Below are 25,975 nucleotides of genomic sequence, written 5' to 3' on the forward strand. Positions count from 1 at the left end.
TGAGCACAGACTAGGGAGCAGGATTGCCCGGGTTCACAGCCCAGATCAGCTACCTGCTAGCTGTGTGACCTTGGGCAAGCTACTTGACCTCTCAGTGCCTCAATTTTCCTTATCTGTTAAAGGGAATGGTAACAATACCCAACTCCTAGCACTGCTGTATGTTTAATAGCAGAAGTTCACATCAGTGGCTGGCATGGTGTCAGTGCTGTGTTTGCTCTTATGATTTGGGGAGAGAGAGGCCTCGGTGAGGGGTCTTTGCCAGAGTCTGCATGGCACTTCCTCCTCCCCACCCCATCCTGGTCTACATGCAGATGGCTCAAGTTGGGGCTCCCTCGTTGGCCTCCATAGCAGGACCAAAGAAGAAAGGACTTGTCCTATGGGACTGAGGAGCAGAGGGAGAGGTAGATAGATTTGAAGAAGCAGGGAGGAAAAGAACCATCTCACTGGGTGGTGGAGGGAAAATGAGAAGTCTGGGGTTTCTGGGCTTTGAGTTTAGGTAACCAGCCACAGCAGAGTAGGTGAGGGGAGGAATAGAAGTGTCATTGACTAAGGTGGAGGAAGAGGAGGAGGTTCAAGAGGGAAGATGAAGGAAAACTCAAATTTGGGCATTTCCTTTCTGTGCCTTGGGCTAGATGCCCTAGTTTGTCTTTATGTGCCCTGCAAGGCCCTACAGCATCTGCCTCCCCCTCTCCCTTACTTGGGACCTGTCAGACCTCCTTTCCCTTACTCTCCCTTCCCTCATTCAGCTACAGCCACACAGTCATCTGTGCTGGTCTTCAAATACACCAGGTGGCTTTCAGCCTCAGGACCTTTGCACTTAGGGTTCCTTCTGCCTTCAACACCCTCCCTCCAGGTGTCCATGGGGCCAGCTCCTTGATCTCCTTTGAGTTTTGCTCACATGTGGGCTAAGCAGTTTCCCCTACTGTATTCAAAATCTCATACCCTCTCAATTTATACCCCTTTCTTGTAGATATTTTTCTCCTTATCATGACATGTATTCTTCAGGTTTGCCTGGCTCACTCACAACACAATCACCTAAAGACAGGGAGTGTTTTCTCTACTCCTATGTCCCCAGTGCCTAGAGAACTGACACATAGTAGATGCTCAATATTGGTTGAATGAACGGAATAGCCAGCAGCTGCTTCCTTTTTCCTTGTTCAGTTTCACCCTCAGCTCTTCCTGTCCACATGAATCCACCCTGGGTAACATTCACCTGTCTGGAGGTACAATTCCAAAAACCAGCCTGCCACCAAAGACATCTCCTTGCAAAGTGAGGCTACAAAGAACATCCTTATACATACTGTTGCCTGCTTGAGGCTGTCAGGCTTGATTCCAGACAGTTGAACATTTGTGCCAAAGTTTATGTGCAGTTTTAACTGATTGTTAATATCTAATTATCCTCCTAAAGGTTGTGGCAATGTAAGCTTATGCTACTGATGCCCAAGTGCCCAACCCCCCCCCCGCTGGCCAATATTGGCTATTTTGTGTAGAATCTACATTTCACTAGTAAGAAGGGAGGTTGGGCATTTTTTCTAGCCACGCTGCTTATTGCTGGGGTTTGGCATCTGTCCTCAGGGGTAAGCAGACATCTAACAAACTCTCCATTGGGCCCCTTGGCCACCCTGCCACTGGATCAGGCCGATTGAGACCCATAGGGGCACAGCAGCTCTGGAATACCAGAGACATTGGATCCCGAATGCTTCTCAACTGTTATATCAGTCCCCTCCCCCTCAAATGCAAACCAGGGGCCTGTCTCCTTGAAAGGAATGGCAAACATCTTTAAGGTATGACCTTTTTCAATTTCTTCCAGTGAGAGCAATAGGATATTTGAATTTGTTTCCCAATTGCAAACCTTTAGCAGTGTCAGATCCGTAAGATTTTATGAAAAGTTGTAGAAGCAAAACTTAAAAGCAAAACAAATCTTAAAAGGTCTAGTCTGACTATACCTTGGCCCAGTACACAGAATCCACCTAATAGGCTTAGGGTTTAAGAGCCACTGGTCTGAGTGGACCACACCACGCCTAGCTCCTTGTACCACCTGAGCCTCGCCAGACCACCCTCCCTTTGAGCAGGGTGTGCCCCATCAGAAAGAAAGGAGAGGGAGAGGAGAGCAAGAGAGACGGCGTATCTGTAAGAAAAGTCAGTATATTTATGGTTTGCTTTATAAAAGTTACTATAATACAATGGTACATAGTATTGAATTCACAAAAATATGAACAAATATTTACAGCAAGACACACCCACAACGGAAACACTTCTCTTCAAAACAAGTTACATACGGATGACAGAGTCTATATGCACAAACATCCCTAAAATTTATGGGTTTTCTTCTTCGCAGGAGGAGGCAGGGTGGGAGGGACAAGAGGGAAAAAAAAAAGGCAGAAACCCCCAAGTTTTCAAAAGCAAAGATTTGTTCAATGAAAACGAAGGCATTGAAAGAAAAATGAGCCATGTTTCTGGATATGGCAAACCATTTTGGGGGTGGGGTGGGGGTTCCTGGGGACAGGGAGGATGCAGCCCCTCACCGGTCAGGCAAGGTGAGGCCAGGGGGCGGGGGGAGGCAGGCCCCCCAACCCTGGTTTCCTCACACCCCCCTCCACCTCTTCTCCAGGGAGAGGGGTGAGAATGAAGGCAGCCCCTTGGGGGCCGCACAAGTGACTTTAAATCAACCATCTCTACAAACTACACATTTCCTCATGTGAAAAATAAATATTTCCTCAGTTGCACAATTAGGCAGAAAACCGCAAACGGAAGAGAAGGTCGCCGCTATGCCCCGTCCCTCCTCTGTGTCTTAATGCCACCAATTTCATCGACCTTGAAACCCTGAAACCGGCGGGCATAATCTCAAACAGGGAGGGCGTGGGGTAAAGAAATTAAAAAAAAAAAAAAAAAACACCAAAAAAAACCCACAACAAAACCAACGACAAAAAAAAAAAATAATAATTCTTTGTACAGAATTTACATGATAACAAGCTTGACACAAGCTGAAGATACCAGAGGCTCCAGGCCTGCATCCGCAGGGTGGGGGTGGCCCCGTTGGGAGCTCTCCCGTCTGGGTGAGGAGGACTCCTGGTCACAACAGTCACTTTCCAGAAATTATTTACATGCCTGCTCTGCTGTCTGGGGTGCGAGGGACTTGCCTTGTGTGTGTGTGTGTGTGTGTGTGTGTGTATGTGTGTGTGTGTGTGTGTGTGTGTGTGAGAGAGAGAGAGAGAGAGAGAGAGAGAGAGATTTTTGGAAATACAAAGAAATGAGCAAAAAAATCTTCCCACATGTTTCTACAAGAAACAATGTTCCCGAGAAAAAGTCCTTTATGGCAGCCTATATACAGAAGTTGGTTCTGAACTTCAAAAACCTATTTCTTCCCTTCGTTTTGATTTTATGCACGCACAGGAAAAAAAAAAATCCATAGAAATAAACCTTGAAGAGGATGATGGGAAGGGAGTATAAAAGGTTAAGGAAAAAAACAAAACCTGTCAGACTTAGATCTGAGTTTTAAAATCTTTTCCAAGATTTTCCTTTCTCTGGGAGAATAATCTTCTCACTCCAAAAATAAATATGCTCTTGCCTTCTTGGGATGAGGGGGCTGCTGGCGGGTTAAGTTGGGGTGTGGGCTAAGGGCAAGCAGGTGAAGCTTATAAACGAAAAAATGCCACATGCATATGGTCAGAGACCCGTAGTGGCAGGACTGGAGGACCTGCCTGCCCTGGGAGGCCCCCCCGCCCGGGTGAAGGTGAGGGCAGGAGAGAGTAGACAGGACCTTTCCCAGTACCCCCACGCCCACACCGGGGCCTCCAGGAGGCTCCCTCATTGCTGGCATTTGAATGAGAAAGTAAACATCGAACCCAAGATTTTTTGGGGGGATGGCAGGGCATGGGGTGGCAGGGAGAGCCCAGGGGGTAGTTCCTGCCTGGGATGCGCTTGGCTCCACCAGGGTCTGCTCAGGGAAATAGCGCCCTCAGGCTGCTGGGAAAGGAATGGAAGGGGGGGGTCTTCTCCTCACTGAGTCGTCACCAGCAGAGAGGGGGCCTTGCGTAGTGTTCTGAGGTCAGAGCCCAGTGGCCAACCCCCTCCTCTCTGCAGCACCTGGCCCAGCGCCCTGGCCCGGGGGTTCCGGAACGTGGGCCGACACACCATCACACCAAGGCTTTTGCGGCCTCCCCTGAGGGTCCCCGCTCTCTGGTTCTGCTTTCACATTTCAACGGTTAAAATGTCTTTTCTTAGGACAAGGAAGAGAGCAAAGAGAAGACAAAACAACATAGCAGCATTCATAGGAAGAGGCTGGGGAGGGAGGGGGAGGAATATGAGGAAAGAGAAAGACAAGAGACAAAGAGATGGAGAGTAAGAGACATGGACAGAGAGAAGTTTACGCTGGAGTTCAACAAAAATCCTGAAGGGAGCATTTTAAAAAACCAAAGGGCTGTGGGCTGAGAGACGGAGAAGCCCTTTCCCGCTGAGGGGCTGGAGCTGCGCTGGGTCCTGGGGGTAGTGTTGGGGGCGCCAGGCCCTGACGTTGCCGCTGGGTAGGGGGCAGCACCTGAAATGGGGGTGGGAAGTGGGGCTGGGCCCCGGGCAGCCTTTTGCGGGGCGCCAGTGCAGGACCTAGTTGAGGGTCCCCCGGCAGTTCTCAGAGCCGCACAGGCAGGGGATCTTGACGTCCTCGATAGGGAACTTGTAGTCATAGGTGATCTCCTCATTGACGTTGATGTGCTGCTTCGAGTAGATGACAATCTTCTTCTGCGACTCCACTGTGATCACCTTGGCATAGCAGTTGGGCTGTGGGTGAGGCAGGAGGGGAGGGTGAGCCAATGACTCACCTGACAACCCACCCGGGCCCTTGGCCACAGGGCACCTGAACCTGACTGGGCTCCACTGGAGGCCTGATTAATCTGCAGCATGACCCCCCCGCCCCCATGCCTCCTGGCTACCCATGCTAGCCTCGACTGCTCCATCTGGGTGACAGGGACCCCTTCCTCGCCTCTGATACTAAATCAGAAAGATGATGACAATAATGATAATAAATTATTCCACAGGGCTTCAACTTCCATTTATACTACAGGTGACTCCCACAGTTAGTTTGTGGCCCAGACCTCACTTCTGAGCTCTAGAGAAGAGGTTAGCCAACTCCAGCGCTAGCTGCTTGTTTCAGCAAGCAGTTTTACTGGCACACAGCCATACCCATTCATTTACATACTATCTACAGCTGCTTTTGTTACAATGGCAGAGTAGTTGCTAAGAGATCCTCTGGGCCACAAAGCCAAAAGTATTGACTATTGGGCTCCTTAAAGGAAAGGTTTGCCAGACCCTGCTCCAGACCCAGAAATCCAAGTACCTGCTTGATGTCTGCCTTTGGCAGCTCCAGAGGCATTTTTGACTCTGTAAACTCAAACCTAAACTCAAGGGAGTGGCTCCACCATCCAGCCAGGCCTCAGCCTCCCGCACCTCCCTCTCCCAGGGCTGGATCTGGCCCCACTGCCATACCCAATGGGTTCCACCTCCAAAGGACCTAAGGATTCTGTCTACTGCTCTCCCACTCCACTGCCAGTCAGGCCCCTATCATCATTCGGTGGGCCTTAGCCGCATCCACTACCTCTTGGTGCACTGAGAAAACCTACTCCTGACCCAGTGGCCAGGGAAATCTTTCCAAAGGAACAGCAGATCCTGTCGTCCCATGACTTAAAACCTTCTAGTAGCCTGCTTGACTTTTAGAGAAACTTCTCAGCTCTGCCTGCAAGGCTGAGTGATCTGGCCACCCTAACCCTGCCAACCTCATCCTCTTACCTGCCCCCTTTCCCCCTATACTCCATCTCTACTGCCCATTTAGCTGTTCTCTCCTCCAGGGCCTCACTGAGCAGAATGTATGCTCCACTCACTGCCACCTGGGGGATTCTGTCCTAACCCTCAGATCCCATTGGAGAGGCAAGACAAAGTCCCCACTGGCCCAAGTGATGATGCAGCCATGGTTGTGAGAGCTAGCTGTGTCAGCACTCAGAGGGCCTGCACTCAGGAACACATCTGGTTCTCTCAACAACCTACAGGGAGAGACCGTTACCACCCATGTTTTACAGATCAGGAAACTGAGCTGCTGAGACATGATGTAACTAGCCTATGGACACTAGCCACATAGCGATGTCACGACTCAAAACAAGAGTTTGGCATCTTTGCTCTGGAACTAGCTGCCTGCCCCCTGTTTGAGGCTCCCCGTGGTTGTCTTCAGCATGAGAATCGTCCTCATTATCAACACTCCCTGGCCCCTGGACCAGCGCCATCCACCACCATCACTAACTAGCCACGTGTGACTATTTATGTTTAAATTAAACTAAATTAAAAGCCACATTTCAAGTGCTCACCCCCACATGCAGCTAATATTGAGTCAGTGGACGGCACAGACGCAGAGCATTTCTACCACTGCCCAAAGTGGTAGAAATTGGCCAGCACTGCCCTAGAACGAACGCTCTGAGGGTTGAGCCCAGCACAGAGGAGGAACTCTGTAACAGTGAGCTGAGCAGACTACTTCTTGAGCACTTTATCTCACTGTGCCCATTTTTCAGAACAGAAAACACCCTACCCGCCCCCATCACCCTTGGGCAACCAGAGCTTGGGAGGGAGGCCACACTGATTCTGTGCCAGAAGCTTCTGGGTCCTTCAGGCACAGGTAGGAGTGGCAGTGGACCCCTGACAGGCACTCACATTGCAGCTGTGGTTAATGAAGCGTGCAAAGTTGCCGCACTTGGTGGCATCGATGATGGTGTCATGGTCCACCCGGAACATGTAGCTGCTGCCAATACCCTCGTCCTCATAACGCTTCTCTCGCATGTCCGCGATCACCTGGCCAGGAAAAGGCCTCAGTCTGGGCTGGCCCCCCTTCTCCCACCCCTGCGCCCTGATGGCCAGGCAGTGCCTACCTGGCGGATGTTCTGACCCACATATTCGATGACCATCTCGTCAGCTGCAATGGGCTCCATGGCGAACAGGCCCCAGTCGTGAATGTGGCTCTTGCAGAATTTGAGCTTCTTCTTCCGGAACTATGGGAAGGAAGGAGCTCAGAGTTGAGAGCCCTGGTCTCTATCTCTGTCCTGCTGCCCCCCACCCCTGCTACCCTGGGCAGGGTCTAGCCTTACCTTGAGCTGGTTGAACTTGAGCAGGTCACTGTCACAGCTGCCAGTGAAGGAGGACAACAGACGGCGCTGCTCGGAACGCCGCTCTGAGCCGGCCCGAGTGGAGGCGTGAGGCTGCGCGGGGATGCTCATGCCCTGCCAAGGACAATGATGGATCAGGAGAGCTGTGGCTGCCTCAGGGGAAGCTGGCCCACTCGCCGTGGTCTGGGGTACCCGTGTCCCTAGCACATCCTTGGCGACCCTGTCTTCCCAACTTCCTTGCTCTGGGCTTGTCCGCGCCTGTCCCATCCCTACTTGTTAACTCTCTTCTTCACTTGTCCTTTTTTTTTTTTTTTTTTTCCAGAGAGAGAGAGAGAGAGGCAGAGGGAGAAGTAGGCTCCATGCAGGGAGCCTGACGTGGGACTCGATCCCGGGTCTCCGGGATCACACCCCAGGCTGCAGGCTGTGCTAAACCACTGTGCCACCGGGGCTGCCCTCACTCGTCCTTCCTGCCAGACTCTGAATGTCCTCAACATCCTCCAGGCAAACACAACAACACAACTTTCCCTTTACACTTGCTGTCTTTCCTGTCTCGGCTGGAAGATCTGAAGTACCTCCACTTTCAGGAGAGAAGATGGTGAGTGTCTATTCACCCCGACCCCTGTGGCTCTCATCATGGTCCCTTCCTTCCCTGGGCCACCTTTGTCCTCTGCCCTCCTCCCCACATGCCCTCTCCCTGGGTGAGCTCGTCTTTGCTGTGACCTTCCCTTAACACTTCCACCCTGATGACCAGAAGGCCCCCTCCCAGGTTCTCTACTGCACTCAGAAATCCAGCAGCCTAACCCCACTACCTGGGTGTTCCACAAACCGCCAAAGTCCAGCTTCCCACCTCAGTGCTGGGCATCCAGCCAGACCCAGCAATGTCCCAGCCAATTCCTTTGTCCCCTGCAGCCAATCTGGCCCCCAGTTCTGTCCTTTCGGCTTCCTAATATTCTACTATTTCTAATAGTCTTTCAGGGCAGCCCTGGTGGCCCAGCGGCTTGGGGCCGCCTTCAGTCCAGGGCGTGATCCTAGAGACCCGGGATTGAGTCCCACGTCGGGCTCCCTGCGTGAAGCCTGCTTCTCCCTCTGCCTGTGTCTCTGCCTCTCTCTCTCTCTCTCTCTCTGTGTGTCTGTCATGAATAAATAAATAAAATCTTAAAAAAAAAAAATAGTCTTTCAAACACAATTTTTTCTCACAGCAAACCCAGTCGAACCTACTTAAGTGTCTGGACTGGGAACTGCAGCAACCATGCTAGTCTCCCCTCAGGACTCCTGCAGCCAACTCTCCACAAAGCAGCCAGTGGCAGCTTTGGAAACCACGGGTTGAACCATGTCACCCACACCCATGCAGCTCACTGTCACACACAGAACACAAATCTAACCTCAACGCCACAGCCTTCAGGCCCTGATGACCTGTTCTCTGTCTCTGGCCTCAGCTAGACTTTCCTTCCCTTTTTCATGCCACCCAAGATCCTTCCCATTTCAGGGCCTTTGCACATGCTATTCACTCTGTGCATGATTTCCAGACTTGGCGAGTACCTCTCCTGTTTTAACTTTTTAAGTAGGCTCCACATCCAACATGAGGCTTGAACTCACAATCTCAAGAGTCGCATGCTCTACTAACTGAGACAGCCAGTCACCCTTCTGTTTTAAGTTTTTATCGAAGCCTTTTTCTACTTTTCTGTGGCCTCTCCCAGTTATCTGCGTGGCTCATTTCTTTACTCCGTTCAGATCTGGCTGAACTGTCACCGTCTCTGACCCCTCTGACTCGCCAATCCCTGACCTCCTTTCCTGCTTCTCCTACTTGAAATGCCATGTTTATATGTTCACTTGATTATTTCCTACCTCCCTACTAAAAGGTAAGTTCTGTAAAGGATTTTCTTTCATTCCCTACTGTAGACCCAGAACAGTGCCTAAAATCACCAGCACTCAACAGACATTTGCTGAATCTAAAAAGGAAAGAATGAACTTTCTGGAAACACAACTCCACTATCCTCACATCCCTGATGAAAAACTCAGAGGCTCCCACTTTCCATCCTCGCCTCTTTTCCAACCTAAGCAGCCTGGTGAGGGGTAACACCCTCTGTGCCAGCCCAATTCCACAACCCCTCCTATAGCCCGGCACCCCAGCTAGGAAATCCCCCTGCCACTGCAGCCTGGGTGGCTCCGGTGTGTCTAGGTGCCTGATGGCAGTACCTGGGTGTCTGTTGGGGGTTCGTCGGTGCTAGCGCGGCTGCTGTTGAGGTATCTGAGCTTGTCCTTCTTGTCGATGGTATAGAAGCCCTCACTGCGGGCACAGCCCGTCACGTGCTCACGGATGCCATCATCCCGTTTCTTTTTCTTAGCTGAAGAGAGGCTGGTGGGTGGGCGTGGGTTAAGGGCCACATGGACATTCTTAGAGAGCCCCTCCCAGTCCTTCCAGAGACCAGTCCCACTGGGCCCAGCCTCTACCCTAAGGCCTAACTCCAGGGGGTTCTTCCCACCCCTGGAACCTAAGCCACCTCCATGAGGCTGCCCACTGGCCAGCTCTGATGGACAAAACTCTGCCAGGGGTACCTAGCTGCATGGCCCTGGCTGTTTCTTAGCCATTTCCTGCCTCAGTTTCCCCATCAGTAAACTGGGGTGATAACAATGCCTCTCTGCATGATCATGTGCTTACAGACTTCCTGCAACAGAGGAAGTGTTCAGTAAATCAGTTTGACATAATGGGGGTGATGACTGCTCCAACCTGATTGTGCTGCCTGTGGTTATTACCAACTATCAGGGCAACATCATGGTTAAGAGCCCAGATTCTGAAGGCAGACTGGCCTGGGTTCAAATCTTAGCTCTGGTACTTCATAGCTGTAGGACTTCAGGTAGGTAGCTTAACCTCCCTGAGTCTCAGTTTCCATATAAGATATGAATAACGGCCCCCTACCTCACTGAGCTGTTGGGAAATTAAATGAGGTGATGAGGGGGAATAGGAAGAGTGGGCCCTGTCAGTCTCTGCTGCCAGGATGTTGTACAATCAGCCCTGAGACCTGCTAACTCTGGGGCTGAGATGAGCCTGACACAGAAGGTGTGTCTAGAAGTGCCAGTGAGGACTCCATATGGAGTCTGGTATGGTGCCAGCACAGATGCTGCTTGGTAGGAGATGGGCATTTGTGCTAGTGCCTCCACGGATGTCCTGGGAGATCGGGCCCAGAGAGGGGGATGAGGACCCCGCCCTGTCGGCTAGGATATAGGGATGGTAGACCCAGAGGGTGTCATTGAGCCAGTCCATGCCGTTGTCCTGCTGCAGCAGCCGCTCGTAGGTGACACACAGGAAGCGGATGTCCTCCTCGTCGATGCCACCGTTCCAGATGTCATACAGAATGGTCATCTCCTCAAACTCGGACCGGGGCCGGAAGAGGGGTTGTGGTGGCGAGAGTTCAGGTGAGGCTGGGGCCACCAGGTCCTCGTGGCGCTTCTTAGGCGGCCGGCGCCAGGGCCCCCGAACCTTGGCCAGGTCCATGAACTCCTCGGTGACCTCGTCACGCCCGCGAGGGCCTGGAGGGATGGCCTCGGAGGGCCACTGGTTCTCTAGCTCCTTAAAGGGCAGCTTGGTGGGCTCAACAGGGGGTGGAGGTGGGGGTGGAGGAGGCTGGGGGGGCAGAGGTGGTGGGGGTGCTGGGATCCCCGCGTTCCGGAAGTCCAGGGTTACGGCCCGGGGGTCATGGGTACTGGGAAAGACAGGGGTCTGTGGCTGACCTGGCAGGAGGAGGAGGTCCCTGCCAAGGGCAGCCCCCGCCGGTGGTCGGACCAAGGGCCCATCCAAGGAGAGCACAGCCGGCGGGGACCGCCGGGGCCTGCCCGGCTTCCTCTTGATGGGGGGTGGGCAGGGGGTCAGCGGCGCTGGCAGCAGAGGTGGCAGCTGGGCAGGGGCCCGTGTCTGGGCCCGCAGGACAGGTACGGGCAAGGCCAGGGGCAGGGGCAGGGGCAAAGGCAGGGGGAGAGGCAGGCCTGTCTCCAGGAGCACCGGGGAGGCCAGGGGGCCAGACCGCTCATCACGTCGGCCAGCTGGGAGGGGACAGACAGGCAGGAGCAGGGGCCCACCAGGCTCAGGGAAGGTGGGTGTGAAGCTGAAGTCCCGACCAGGTGTCCTCGGGAGACCCCCGCTGCTCAAGCTGGGGGACTGGGATGGGTAGGAGAAGGGGCTGCCAGGCACCTGTGGGGAACTCAGGGACAGACCGCTGCTGCCCCCTGACAGTGGGGGCTCCCCACTCGGTGTGGCTGGCACCATCTCTGTGCTCTGTGATTTGGCCAGGCTGCCACAGAGGCCGGGAGTACGCGGGGGCTGCTCCTCCGGAGGGGGCTCCAGAGGGGCAGGTGGATGTGCAGGGTCTGGGGTATCGGGCTCTGGTGGTGGGCTCGGCGGCCGGGGTGGTCGAGGGGGTGGTAGTGGCGGCTGCAGGGGTAAGGAGAGCAGCGGAGGGGGCTCCACTTCCAGGTCATCCTCTGCAAAGAGTTAGGCAAAAACCCGACTGTTACTATTCCATTCAAACAACTCTTGGTGCCTTATTTATGCTGTCCTACTATGTGCCTAATACCTGACCTCATAGTCCTCTGAGCCTCCTGGAGTTCTTTGAGTACGGGGACTGTCCCCCTATAGCTATACTACTAGTATAGTAGTAGCTATACTACTCAAGGCTTCTCTGTGCCCAGCCCAGGGTCAGGCACACAGTAGATGCTTGAAAATGAAGGTGGGATAAATGAAAGACATAGGAGACATGGTTGCTAGCTAGCATTTGGCATTATGTCCTTAGAATGGTGATGTCCTGTGGATCAAGAAAATGAGCTCTGCTACTGAATAAAATAACTTAAATAAAATAATAAAATAAAATAAAATGTAAAAATTCAACAAGTCCCTTTTCTGCAGGACTTATCAGAGCCCTTCTCCTAGCATTTATCTTCACTGTCATATAATACATTTTTTTAGCTTATCTGCTGTCATTTATCACCCAGCCCCAGAATGTAAGCTCCATGAAGGCAGCTATTTTTGTCTGTTTGGCCCACTGTTGTATTGTCAGTGCCTACAACAATATTCAAGACTGTGGTTCTATAGCCAAATAATACAGAATTAAACAAAATACAACAGGTTTTTTTGCTAAAAAACTTATCAGAGGTACAAACTAACCACACATGGTTATGTTAAGTTTAAATTAATTAAACTTAAATAATGTTACAAATTCAGTTCCACAGTGGCACTTGCCACATTTCAAGTGCTCTTAGCAACACTGTGTCTAATAGCTATGGTACTGGCCAGGGCAGACAGAGGGCATCTTTATCACTGTACAAAGTCCCACTGGATGGTATGTTAGAGCTTTTAATACACTTTGTGTAGTGCCACAGAAGTGGTGGTGCCCACAGCCCCTCTTACTTGGCCCAGCATCCCGGAGCCTCCCTCACCTGCCTGTCACTACAATGACCATGCATGCCTGCTCTCCCATCCCCCACTTTTCTGGGAGCATCCCATAGGGACTAATGGGCCAAGGACCAAACCATGGGGGGAATACTGGCACTGAGTACCTGTGACAGCAGTGGTTCCCTTAAGGGACTAGCACCTTCTGGCTAAGGTGCCAGGCTCCATGCTGGCACACTGTGTCACCTCACTTTGTCCTCCCACAGGACCCCATGGAGGAGACACTAGCCATTGATCCCATATTACAGATGAGGAAGCTGGAGCTCAGGAAGGTTCAGAGATTAACCCAAAGGAGCCTGGGCAGGACATCCTTCCTCCATCCCCACCGCCCCACTGGGGGCTGCAGGTATTACCTGGGGTGCACTCTGGGGAAGGCAGGGGTCGGGCCTCCACCTCTCCAGCAGGGGGTTCTGGAGACAGCAGCTTGGCCCCTTCCTCCTTCAGGCCTGGCTCCTCGGGGGGCTCCTTGCAGCTAGCCAGCTCCTCAACACACACAGGCAAGGAGGGCTCTTCCGGCACTGGGGTCCTCTCCTCGGGAGCTTCATCCTCAGCCTCGATGTCCACTTCCTCTTCCATGACCGAGGACTCCGTTACAGGTGCCCCTGTGGCCACATTCTCCTCAAAGTCCTCGTCAGGAGCCACAGGAGCCATACTTTCATCTGCTGCTGCCTCTTCCTCTTCCTCCTCCTCCTCCTCTTTCCTTCTCTCCAGCTCCTCTTCATCCTCTGAGGACGATGAGGAGGATTCGGAGCTTGATTCAAACTCAGAAGACTCAGAACTCTCGCTGGAGGACCCAGCTCCAGCCTTGGAGGTGGGGATGCTTACAGTCTCCTCTGGGCAGGGGACACAGGCAAGAGCCCTTCAGTATCTGCTGTGCTCCAGCTAGACACTTCACCAAAAGTCTCAAACTAGGGCCCCTGCACTGAATGGGGGCCTTAGACATCTGGGGGGGGGGGGGTACGTGTATGTGCACACACTCACATGTACTTGTGTGTGTTAACTAATCACCATTTTTAAAATTTGAGGTGAATCCACAGAATGTAAAACTAACCATTTTAAAATGAATAATTTAGTGGCATTTACTACATTCTCAGTGTTGTACAATTACCTCTAGTTTCAAAACACCCTCTGAGCTCAAGAAGAAATCCAATACCTTTAGCGTGATATCACCCCTCTATCCTCCCACCTTCAGACCCAAGCAACCACTGGTTTACTTTTCATCTCTATGGATCGACCAACTCTAGATGTGTTAATATAAACAGAATTGTACGGTATGTCACATGTGTGTGTTCTAATGACTTCACATTTTGAAGGCCCCAAAAGTATTGCTGGAAAGCTCCTCAGGCTCTGCTCTGCAGAAGGACCCCAGGCCAGACCAGGTGCCACCACCTGTGCCACTCACCTCCATCTGAGTCCACTTCTTCCTTCTCACTCGCCTCCGACAGGGCTACGTCCTCATCGTCATTCTCAGACTCATCCTGGTCCTCACTATCTTCATCGTCATCGTCATCGTCATCCTGGGGGAGAAGGATGAGAGGCCAGGATGAGCCAAAGGGGCCCCCTCACCTGGCCCATCACCCCAGGCCTCCCCAACCCGAATGTACCTTATCTGACGTAGATGAGGTTGAGGAGGAGGAGACCTGGCTTCTGGGGCCTTCCTCCTCCTCCTCTTCCTCCTCCTCCTCTTCCTCTTCCTCCTCTGCCTCCTCTTCCTCCTCAGTGCTTTCCCGCTCCTCCTTGTCGGAGGCAGAGGACGAGGGTGAGGTCGTGGAGGAACCCGAGGACGAGGATGCCGATGACGATGAGGACACTGACAGTGACTCCTTCTCGTCCTCCTCCCCACCACTGTCCAGCTCCAGCGGCCGGGCTGGCCTTCGCCGCACGCCCACTCCCTTGGGGTCCCGCTTGGTGAGCTCGCAAGGGGCGTCCGCCATGTCCCGGTCCCGTTCACGCTCTGACTCTGCAGGAGAGAAGGGTGTCCGAGCCAGGTGGAGGAAACGCCGGAGGAGACTCCCCCGTACCGGGGGTCGGGGGGGGGGTTGGGCACCTACCTTCATCTTCCTCATCCACAGAGGTTGAGGGCCGCAGGCGCTTCTGGTCACCAGCAGAGGCTGTGTCTGGTGGCTCTTTCCTTTTGACCTTGAAGGAGGGCAGGCGGATGGCCCCACGTAGCCCTATGCCCAGGCCAAGGCCTTCATAGCCCAGGCCCTCACCCTTGCCCCACGACTCCAGCAGGCATGAGGCGATGCGGTCCTTGGGCTTTGGCCTGTCCTCATCCTTGTGCTCGCCTGACTTCACCGGGGTCAGTGAGGCCTGCAGTGCCAGAGAGGAGGAGACTGTCACCCTGGTTATGGTACTGCCAGTGACTCCTGTCGGGTGGCCCTTTCTGAGAGGCCTACCCTCCCCCAAAAGTGACAGCCACATAGTAACTGATACTTCCTTCCCATAAAACTGGCTGCACTTGGTGCCCACTGCTCCAGACATTCCCTGCACCCCTCTCTGCCTCACTGAACCTCAACTTCCTCACTCACACACAAGCTAAATGCAGAAACTATGCATCCATGTCATCACAAAATAACACCCATGCTGTCCTATTGGAGCAGTGACTCTGATAACATGTCTCGGGAGGAAAGAGAGTGCTTGCTGCCCACCTGGGGAACCCCATGCACCCACGGCCTACCTTGGCCATCCGCTCTTTCTTGTCCCACCACTCGTCGAAGGCCCGGAAGGCCACTACCTCCACCATCTTGCGGTTCAGGTCACGCTTCATGATGGCCTTGAGCTCTTTGAGCACCACCAGCAAGACGCCATCCACAGTGGCCTTGTGTGGGTCCTCCTGGCGTGGCACATAGCCTGGTGGCGGCACCGATGGGTCAAACTTGGGGAGGGGTGGCCAGGGCTGCCCGCGGCCTGGTCCGCTGTTGCTCAGGGAGAACGGGCCCCGGTAGGGTGGCAGGTTGACAAACTGCAGCCCAGCTGAGGCTGCCGCTGCCGCAGCAGCCACAAAGGGTGGGTAGGGGCAAGCGCCCTGGCCAGTCATCAGACGGCTCAGCATCTGCGTTTGCATCTGGAAGGACATGGGCATGCCGCCCCACTGGCCACCCAGCACGTGGCTCATGTCCACTTGCATCACGGGAAACAGCCCTGGGGGGAAGGGTGGCAGCGGTGGCAGGATGGGTGGGGGTGGGACACCAGGCGGGGGCGCTGGGAGTGGAGGGGGGGGCACTGTCACAGCGGGGTGGGCTGGGGGGGGTGGGGGTGGGGGTGGTGGCAGAGGTGGGGGCATGGGGAAGCCTGGCTGTGGTGGGGGTGGTGGCGGGGGTGGGGGCAGTGGTGGGAAGCCAGGGGGCGGGGGCAGCGGCAGGGTTGGAGCCAGCACGGAGGGGGCTGCCACGGCCGCTGCCCCTGGGGTCACCACCATGGGTTTGGGGCAGTCGGCGCTGGTGATGGGGGCTGAGGGCATCTCATCATCCGAGATCTCCATGTCCTCGCCTGAGGACTGCTGACCCTGCAGAAAGAGCCAGGAAAGAGTGGTAAGGTGAAGCCTGGGAGGCCAAGCTGGCTTCTAGAGCCCTTCCAAACACCAGAAAGTCAGAGAAGCCTTCCATGAGACTAATGAGCAACATGGTTTCTGAGGCTCAGAATCTGGTCCCCTCCCTTATGGACTATGTGGCCTTGGTGAATCACTTAACCTCACTAAGCCCCCAGTTTCCCCATCTGCATAATGGGCATCACACTATCTGCCTCATGGTTATAAGGATCCATTCATTCACTCAACAAACATTTGTTTGGCACCTGCTGTGGGCCAGGCACTATTCTAGGTGAACAAGACAAACGGAATTCTTGCTCTCATGCAGCTAACCTTCTAAAGGGAAGAGGCAAAGGATAAGCAGAATGAAGATGTGAAATACATAGCCCACCATGGAGGAAAAGGAAGCTGGGAGGGAGACAGGGAGGTGACACTACAAATGAACACTTCTATAGTGCTTCCCACATCCAACCATCTTTCTAAGGACTTGATGTATATATTAACTCAGTCCTCAGACTGACTTTACAAGGTAGGTCTGTTATCTCCATTTTTACCAAGGAAACTGGAATGCATAAAGCTTAAGTAACTTGCCCAAGGCCACAGAGCCAGTAAGAGAGGGAACCAGGATTCAAACCAGTCAGTGGCTCCCCAGCCCGCATTCCCAGTCAGCCTGCTGTCCTCACTGCAGCAAAGAGGGCCAGGTGGCGAAGGTGATGTCTAAGTAACAAGGTTTAGCAGTATTAAGGCTGTATCAATAGGAGGTATGTCTTTATTTTCCTTAGTTACTCTTTGCATCTTGTCTTGAGGCTGCACATAGTGTGGGCCAGCATGGGGTTGAGTGTTGTGGGTATGAGGTGTTTTATTTCTTATCTGCACTGTAGCCTTGCAAGGTGGGACTTGGCTCTGATCCCTCTGACAAGTGAGGAAACAGCCAAAATCCACTGGCCTAGGAGGCACAGCCCTTCAGAAAGAAGGCTGGGACTCAGCTCAGTATGCCTGCCTGGACATGGTGCTAAGTGGACAGGGGAGGAGCCAAGGATGACCCCAGCTCTGAAATGGGCATGGACCCCTTTATACTGGGACACAAGGCTTTGGGGAGTTGAAGACACAGGCCTGGAATCAGAAGGAGGTATTTTAGTGTACATGGTAGAGATGGAGTGAAAAGGCAGGGCAGGGGTAGGGGAGATGAGAGTTGGATCACCCCCAGGCTCTAGCGTCAGGACACAGGTGAGAAGGTGGCTCAGGTCCTGCCCTAGAAGAACTTGGCTGAACAGACAAGAGCCTTTGTAGGCTGGAAGAGGCAGGGAGTACATTTGAAGGCTGAGGGGGGAGAGGTCTGTAGAGGCTATAAGGTCAGAGGTCAGATCCTCAGGAAAGGGACTGCTCAAATGGAAATGGGGGGAGCGCTGTGGGGAGGAATACCAAACTTTCAGCAGCAGGAAGCTCCGGATTTCGTCAGACCCCCTCTACACATGCAGGCATCCGCACGCGCACACACCCTCCCTCCTCTCAGGGTCCGCACGCACGGGCTGGAGGCTGCGGGCAGGCTTAATGGGATTCGCACCGACGTACCGGAGTCAGGCCGGGACAGCGCCCAGCAAGGCGAGCGCAGCACACCGAGGGTTAACCCGGCTCCGCGGCCAGCCAATCACGAGGAGACCCGGATCCGCGCTCCTCGGCCCTGCCCCTCCCTCCGGCGCCTGGGGGTGGGGGTGAGAACCAGCGGGAACTAGCCCGGCGCTGAGAACTCGCTCCAGCCGCGCCGCCCGGCCTGGCCTTGCCTTGCGGCGCCTCACTTAAGCCGTAGACAGAGTAAGGCAGGTACTTGCGCCGTCCCATTTCACAGACGATGAAACTGAGACTCAAAGAGGGAGAGTACCTTACCCAAGGTCACAGAACCCGTAAGTGACAGAGCTGGGTCTCCAGGCTCAAGGACTGGAGCCTGAACCTTTAATCACCAGCCTCTGTGAAGAAAGGGAATGGCCCTCGGCGGTACGCCCTGCTCTCCCCGGGAGTCTTCAGCCCGGGTCGGGGCTTAGGACTGCCTCCCGGTTCCGTCTGGGAACCTGGGTGCTGCTCTCCAGGCTGCCAGCAGGGGGCTCCCGAGGGCCAGCGTGGCCGTTACCAGTACTGTGGTCTTCCCAGGGCTAAAGTCCTGAGGCATCCCGACCTCACCTCTCTTGGGCCTCAGTCTCCCCCTCCCTACAATGACAAGATGGGAGAGCCCCGTCCCTCCGGTTACTCTGGGCTTCCCAGTCCTAGACGAGCCTGCCAGCATGGTAAACAAACCCCTAACCCCCGGGCAGCAGAGAGGGAAGAAAAGATAGCAAGGTCGCTAGCCCCCCACCCCTGCACACCTGTTAACTCCTTCTGCTCTGAACCCTTGGCACCAGAAACCACTTCCCTAGAAACGCCTGGAGGCCCTCTGGAGCCCCAGCCACCTGCAGTCCCCTCCTGGGCAGGCCAAGTTCCTTTCTGTTCCTCCCTGAGGCAGCCAAATCTGCCTAATCAAAGGGCCTGGGAAGGGGGGAACCCTTCTTCCTGCCACCCACGGGGCCAGAGAGCTCTGTCCAAGTCCCTGGCTGCTCATCCCCACTGGGCGCACAGGTTCCAATCCAGGCCTTCAGGAGGGCCATGACAGGTGCCTGGACCAGGAGTGGGGAGCAGAGCCAAGGAAGGTGACCTGAGCCTTCCCTCCAAGGGACTGCAGCACACAGTAGCCCCCACCTCAACCCTGAGGCTGGATATTTGGGTAATAAGACCCCAGATGAGGATCTATGAGTGAGGATGGTGAAGAACGGTCAATTTTGCCTGTTTCTGGCTGTGGCCCTCCCCCTGGGCTAACCCTTAACTCCTTCACTCCTGGAGACAGACGGAGAGGACTAAGGGAAATTTCAATGCCCTCCCTGCCCACCCGCAGCTTCCCATCTCTTTAGAGGGCACCAGATTCTAGGAGCCAGTGCTCCAGAGCTCCCCCTGGCCTAGCCTAAGAAGGCAGTCTCTAGCTAATCCCTCTTCCCAAATAAGCTTGAGCTGCAGGATCAGCCCTGACCACCCTCCAGCCACCCAACAGAGAAGGGAATCCAGAACCATTAACCACAGTCCGTACTATCTGAGGTCTCAGCAAACTCCAACCAAAGAAGCCCAAGTCAGAACTGATCCCTAGAAGATGTCTTCCCACACCTAACAGAAGACCCGACAGAACTAGGTCAATGTTTCCCTTCTCTCTATGGCTACTAGGTTGCTCAGAGCCAAACCAGCTGCTCAATCACAGCTCCTGATGCTTTTTTCATTCTCTTTTTATTCTCTGTGTTTGACCTGTTATTTTAGCTGCCCTAACCCTGTTGCTTCTGCATTTTAGCTAATCGTCCTAAGGTGATAATGTTTCAGAGGAAAGAGGGAGACACAGAGACAAAACCAATCCAAGACAGAGGTGGACAGACATGGTGGTACCTCATCCATCTTCTCTGAGGTTGGGGTCCTGTCTCCAGCCAGGTCCAAGGCTACCTCAGTTGTCTGGCCCAGAAGACCAGAAGGGTCCGGGGGGCCTGGCTCCGGAGGGGGCCGGGGCCCTGAGCCCAGGTCAAGCTCATCATCCTCATCTGAGTCAGGCAGTGGCGTGGGGCTGATATCCTCCAGGCCAGTGCTGGAGGGGCGTGAGGATGGTGGTGTGGGGCCTCGAAAGCCTGGCTGGGAGTTGGTGCCAAAGGGGGCCAGTGGGGAAAGCTGGGAGGAGGAGGAGGAAATAGGGCTGCCCTCCATCTGCAGCTCTGTATCTGAGTCCTGCTCCCGAAGGAAGGGCAGCTTGGTGCGCTGTTCCTTCAGCAGCATCTCGATGCGGGAGTCCAAGCTATCATGGGGCTTCTCCAGCCCAGCTGGGGATGATTCCAGCGTAGGCGTGCCGGGACTGTCGCAGGGTTCAGGACTCCAGCCGAAGGTGGGCCGGCCACCCAACTCCATGCTGTTGGCATCGGGAGGTGGTGGGCCAGGTGGTGTGCCCGGCTTCTCCTTGGTCAGGGGTTCGGTGGGTGGCAGGGGTGGTGGCACAGGCGCTCTCCTGAATTCCCCACTGTCGCGGGCCCCAAAGGTGGTCGTGGTGGTGGGCTCCTCGGGCGGTGGGGGGAAAGGGGGCACAGGGGTCTGATATGGAGAGAAGGTCGACTTGAAGGTGACTCCAGAAGTGGGGGTTGCTTGGGCAGGTGGCGGAGTGTGGGCGAATGTGGCCGAGTCCTGTGGTTGGGCCTTGAATGGAGGGCCACTGTTGCCTCCACTGCTGCTCACTGCCCCAAATGGGAGGTCCACGGAGCCCCTGAAGGCTGTGGGGGCCCCTGCCACTGTGGTGACCGCACAGGAGTTATGGACGTAATGATGCTCGTGGCGGCGGTTGTAGGCATCTGTGAACTTGCTTTCGTGACGCCTGGTCTTGAAGGTCACTGTGGGGTCCTGGCTGAAGAGGTAGGAGGGTGTGGGCTGACGGCTGGAGTAGCTGGAGTCCTGCGAGAAGGGGGTGCCCAGGCGCGGCGTGAGTGGCGTGCCCTGTCCGTAGGAGTTGGGTGTGTCTAGGCGGCAGCTAGAGTACGCGGTGTCCTGGGAGAAGGGGGTCCCTCCGCTATTGGGGGTGACAGAGGATGAGCCAGAGCCACAGCCCGCAGACAGGCTACCATCCTTGAGGCGCTTCAGAGCATCTGACAGCTAGGGAGGGAGAAAGAGAGGGGGAGCCATGTGTGAGGTTCTGCAGTGGAAGGAGGCTCTTCTCCCTTCTCACTCTGGGGATCTTAGAGCCAAGCTGGTCACTCTAGAACTTCAGCACGGTAAAAGGAATGGGGGAGGGGAGATGGAAGAGGAGTTTCTGGATGGTCCTAAGTTTTCTTTAATCTTAGGATAGCTGGTTATCCTCAAGGAACCTTGAGGACTTCTTATAATCCCTAAACAGAGAAAAGAGAAGATCCTGACAGCTTGGTTTGAACTGGGATTTCCTTCCTGTCTCAGATTGTCAGAAATCAGACCTTCCAGCAGGATGAACCATGGTTTGGGTAGTGAAGGGGTGGCCCTGTTCCCTCTGGTCTCCCAATGTTGTAGGAGTTTAATAGCATGACATGGTTAAAAGTGCCTAATGAACAACCTAGCAAGTCAGCAAAGACTCTTCATTCTGGAAGTGCTACTCCTGAGGATAGTTGAATTGTTGCTGGGAAAGAGCTGGATTGAGCACCTCCCCATGTAAGAGCGGTTTAGGTGGAAGGCAGTGGTTGAATAAGGAGTCAGTCTTGCTCTGGAAAGAAGGACCTATACCCTGCTTTCTAGGGGTGGGGGAAGAGCAGTACACAGGGCATTAGACACAGCAACGTTTCAGCATCACCACAGAAAGTGAGTCTTAGTAGGCTGTGGGTCTGTGGGAATCCCAGCCTAGGTGAGCCAGGCTCTGTTCCCTGCTAGGCGCTGGTCCGGCACTGGAGGTGGTGGAGTGGAGGTGGGGGGCATATCACAGGTTGGTGATGAGAGAGAGAGAGAGAGAAAGAGAGAGAGAGAGAGAGAGAGAATGTGTGTGTGTTCGTGTCAGGGGATGGGTACTGATGGTGATAAACCCACCTGCAGGGTTTCATTCACGATTGGAGAGACAGCATCCAGCTCACCCACTGGGAGGGTCTGGGGTGTGTATCGGCCCGTGACCAACAGTTCGTAGAACCGCATGCGGGTTTCCCCTGTGGGAAGGACAAGGGAAGGAGAACTGAAGGAGGCTCCAGACCCCCCAGTTTGGCTTCCTTGTGGGCCCCTGTGCCTGAAACCCCAAGCCTGGGAAACCGTGTGACCCTGACTGGGTAACCACCTCACTGAGAAGTCCTGTCTGTTCAACAAAGCTGCTAAACTGTATGAATCTTTTGACCTTAAGTCTCAGAATTTAATCCTCTGTGGGGCTGGGACTCCCCCCAAAACAGAAATGCCACCCCAACACAAAGCCTCTTCCTATCACTTGGGCCACGGCACCAGAGCAAAGAGTTAGGTTTTCTCACTTAACGGCCAGAGCCTATAGCAAATGGAGAGACCCAGGAACCCAGAGGTGACAGTTTGTTGCTAATTATCTGGGGCTAGGTGACCAGCAGAGTTTGTCCAACACACTCTAGTACCACACTACTGTGAACTCCACCTGTCCCTCCTCTGGCAGGGCTGCCCTGGCTCCCCAGCTCTGCCTGGGACTCAGTTCCACAGAGCCAGTCTGGTAACCCTTCCTCCTCAGCAGAGAGGCCTCTATAGACCAGGGGGCCCCAGATTATTGATATTTATAGAGCCCTCTGAGGCAGCTGCTTACATATGCAAAGGAGACGCATTCCTTGAGCAACACTTTACACTTTACCGGTCTCTTTCTTGAAATACAAAGTTAGTTGGCAGTCTCTGAGGGCCTCCCACTTTTTTTATTTTTTGGTCTTTTCAGAAATGAAATTTTGGTGAAAGCTGGTTACTCCTTAAAATGGGCATGTGATGGGGAGACGATTCCACATTCAATTCTCAGGGAGACATTGGACTGCAGCCACCCAAGGGATATGCAGATCTGGAAGGGTCTGTACTCCCCAGAGTGAGAAATTAAGAGAGAGGGGGGTGCTGTGGCTTAGGCAGGAACCTGGGCTTGTGCTCTGAGGAGACTCAGAACTAGGTACAGGCTTGGCAAGACTTTGTGGGATAACTGTGCCCACCCAGTTCTAGTAAGATCTTAGAGACCCAGTCAATGTACATTCATTAGTTATTAAAAGCCAAAAAGAAGGGTTTGGATTTTCCTGTTTGGATTTGATGTGCCCTGGTTGCCCCTGAACCCTGTGCTCACAGAACTCCTGGAAGCTGCCCATCTATGCCCTCCCCCGGCAGTATCTCCCAGGAGGCCCCAAGAGGCACTGGACCCACCAACAGTGCCTGCCCAGTCACAGGGCAGGCTGCTCCTCAGGGCACCCAGCACCTTCTTCTATATTGGTGGGAACTGCCCTAGAGAGGCCACAGGCGAACTTGAGGGGGATGCCCTACAGTCCTAGTCCTGAAAGCCCCTCCATTCAGCATCCAGGAGAAGCCTCCCAGGAACCTAAGGGAGGAAGAGTGGCTTCTCCAGCAACACTCTCCCAGCAGCCAGCTCAAACTGAGCACATAGCAGGATTCCGGTGCATGGGAGGTGCTGCTGTCTCTTTAAGAGAGAGGAGGGAAGGCAGAGTGTCAACCCTTGAGCACCCAGAGCAGCCCGCCCAGCTTCCGAACATCATCAATGAAACCAAACTCTGGGCCCATATTGGTTCCCACTTCCAGAGGGAAGGGATAGTATTAGGGGGGTGGAGACCCTGGATTCTTGGAGGACTCTCTTTTCAGTTGAAGGACCTACCCTTTACGTATTTAAAGGCATTCTAGTGGCTCTCCCTCAGCCCCTCACAAATAAACAAACCCTGCCTCCTTCCCTAACACAGATGGCAACACTGGGGACTACCTAAACCCAGGCCACCAGGGCTCCGAGAGGGGCCCACAGGGGTGTCAGTGGTGGGGAAGCCTCTGGGTGGTCCCTGGGGGTACATGCAGTAGCCAAGGACAGCACATTTGGTAAATTATAGCTTGTCTCCTAGCAACCGACAACACATTTAGCTCCACGTGACTCTACCCTCAGGAGGGGGCAAAGAAAAAATAGGGTTGGGGGGGCAACACTGAAAGAGGGGCTCTGGGAGGAAAGGGAGCCATAGTGACAGGGCCTGCCTCTGGCCAGGGTAGGCTGTCCTAAGGGGCCCCCACTCACCTTTGGTGTCCAGCTCCACGTGGATGATATTGCCCATGACAGAAGTGCTATGCAGGTGCTGAACTGCCTCCTTGGCTCCCCTGACCGTGGCAAAGACCACCTTGGCAATGCCCAAGTGCTTCTTGGTCTTAGGGTTGTACAAAATCTCCACCTCCTCCACCTCTCCATACTTCTTGCACATGTCCCTCAGGAAGTTTTCTCGGATGTTATCATTTAGCTTGGCAAATGTCACCTGCTTCGGAGGCACCGGGCCCACGTAGAACTCATCGATCTGGCAGTGACGAGGGGGAAGGGAGTTGGGAGAACATTGAAACGGAAGGGAAACACAACATTCCCCAGTCCCGTGCCCGTTGAAAACAATGAAGGGTGAAAAATAATTTTGGGGGGTGGAAATGCACGCGGGCGGGCCCGGGAAGCGGAGGATTAAATCGTTTGGAACGTGGAAGTCCTCTGGGTTCGAAAGGAAAGGGGAAAAAGAAACAGTTTCTCTTTCCCCACCCCCCATTCCGGCCTCCTCTCCCTGCTGCCGGGTCAGGGGCGAACCTTTGGTCTAGGAAGTTGTCCCCCTTAAGCCACAAGGCTGGGAAGGGGGGCGGGTCCTGGGGCAGAGCCGCCTGGCCCAGAGGAGCCAGGTGGGGACCCGGAGCCCCCAGCTGGGCCGGCAGGACACTGTATCAGTCCTTGATTACAGTTCCACCGAGCGTTACTCTGTTCACCGCAGCTGAGAGGGGACACCCCTCTGGCTGCCATCTCCCCCTCCCCGCCAAAACTTGCCCCGGCCGTGGCTGGCGCGGGAACTCGGAATCAGGCTGGGCTCGGTCAGGACTGGCGTTATTTTCGAACTCGGGAGTGGGGAGGGGTGGGGGAGGGCCCGCGGGGTCGGGGGGAGGGGTCCTACCTTGAATTTGGGCACCGACAACTCCAGCTCCTTGTTTTTGGTCCAGATCCCAACGACCCGGGGATCCTCGACAATTTCCACCGGGCGGTTGCTGGACATCTGTGGGGAGGAGTGGGGGGGCGGGGCGGAGTGAGAGGGCCGGTCCCACTCCCCAGGGGCAGGGACAGACCCCCCTCTCCAGGCACTTGTCAAACTCCAGGGCCGGGGACCCGGCTGACAGTTGGCCGGGTGGTCGGACGGGGGTGCCGCGGGCCCCTCGGACCTCTTGCCCCCGCCCCCGGCTCGGCTGGGGGGGATGGGGCGGCGGGGAGGCGCGCCGGCTACTCACCGCCAGGCTGAAATGCTGCCCATCGTAGCGGTACAGTTTATGATGTCCCTTTTTCAGAGCCGGGTCAATCATCAACTTGTAACTTCTCCAATGGTGGTTCCTCCTCTCGCCCGAAGGGCCGGGCTGCGGCGGGGGCTGCTGGTGGTGGTGGTGGGGGGGGTGACTGTTCTCCATGCCGTTAACCCAACCTGAAAACGAGCAAGTTGTTGTCGTCTCCGCCGCGACGGCGGCGGCGGCGGCCGCTTCTACACACACGCGAAAGAATCAAATCGTCCAGCCCCCACCCCCTCCCACCTTACCAGCGCGCCCCGAAAGGGGCTGTCTAGCTGGCTCCCCCCAAAATAAGGATAGAGCGAGAGAATAAGCCTTCCGGGAGAATTAGGAGCCCGCCCGCTCGGCCACCGTCTCGGGGCGGCAGCGGGGGGCTCCCGGGGGCCCCCGGTGCGTGCTGGCGGGGCCCGGGGCGCCCGGAGGACGCGGGCTCCGGCCCATGGTGCTCGTCCGGCCGCCCGGCCGCCCGGCGTGGCGCTCGCTCTCTCGCTCGGCCCGGCTCGCGCGCTGGGCTCGCGGCAGGCCTGGCGCCGCCCGCCCGCCCGCCCGCCCGCCGGCTCGGCCGGGGCCGGGGCCGGGGCCGGGGCCGGGGCCGGGGGCTCGGGCCGCCCGGCTGCCGCCCGCGGCCTCTCCCTCCCCGAGCCGCGCTTACATCCCCGCCGGGCGCCGGCCTCCCTGCGCCGCCAGCCAGTACATGGTGTCCCCCGCGGGAGCCGAGGCCGGGGCGGCCGGACGGGGGGCCGGGAGGGGGGGGCGCCGCCGCCGCGGCTGCCGGGCCCGGAGCTGCTGCTGCCGCCGCCGCTGCCGCTGCTGCTGCTGCTGCTGCCCGGGAGG

General features: G+C 55.3%; 1 protein-coding gene across 1 annotated transcript; it reads right to left on the minus strand.

The window, feature by feature from the left end:
• Window positions 1–2,127: 2,127 nt before the first annotated feature.
• Window positions 2,128–25,975, minus strand: SETD1B (SET domain containing 1B, histone lysine methyltransferase). Its single transcript, XM_072722778.1, has 17 exons — window positions 25,794–25,975; window positions 25,091–25,278; window positions 24,763–24,861; window positions 23,865–24,135; window positions 21,695–21,807; window positions 19,562–20,800; window positions 15,260–16,087; window positions 14,631–14,892; window positions 14,184–14,539; window positions 13,982–14,096; window positions 12,933–13,412; window positions 10,362–11,615; window positions 9,336–9,502; window positions 7,122–7,253; window positions 6,906–7,025; window positions 6,691–6,828; window positions 2,128–4,776 (listed from the first exon to the last, which is right to left on the minus strand). The coding sequence occupies exons 2-17, from the start codon at window positions 25,262–25,264 to the stop codon at window positions 4,603–4,605; spliced, it is 5,922 nt and encodes a 1,973-aa protein (XP_072578879.1). The 5' UTR covers window positions 25,265–25,278; window positions 25,794–25,975; the 3' UTR covers window positions 2,128–4,602.

This window comes from Vulpes vulpes, chromosome 10 (genome assembly GCF_048418805.1).
Source record: "Vulpes vulpes isolate BD-2025 chromosome 10, VulVul3, whole genome shotgun sequence".
Classification (NCBI taxonomy): Eukaryota; Metazoa; Chordata; class Mammalia; order Carnivora; family Canidae; genus Vulpes; species Vulpes vulpes.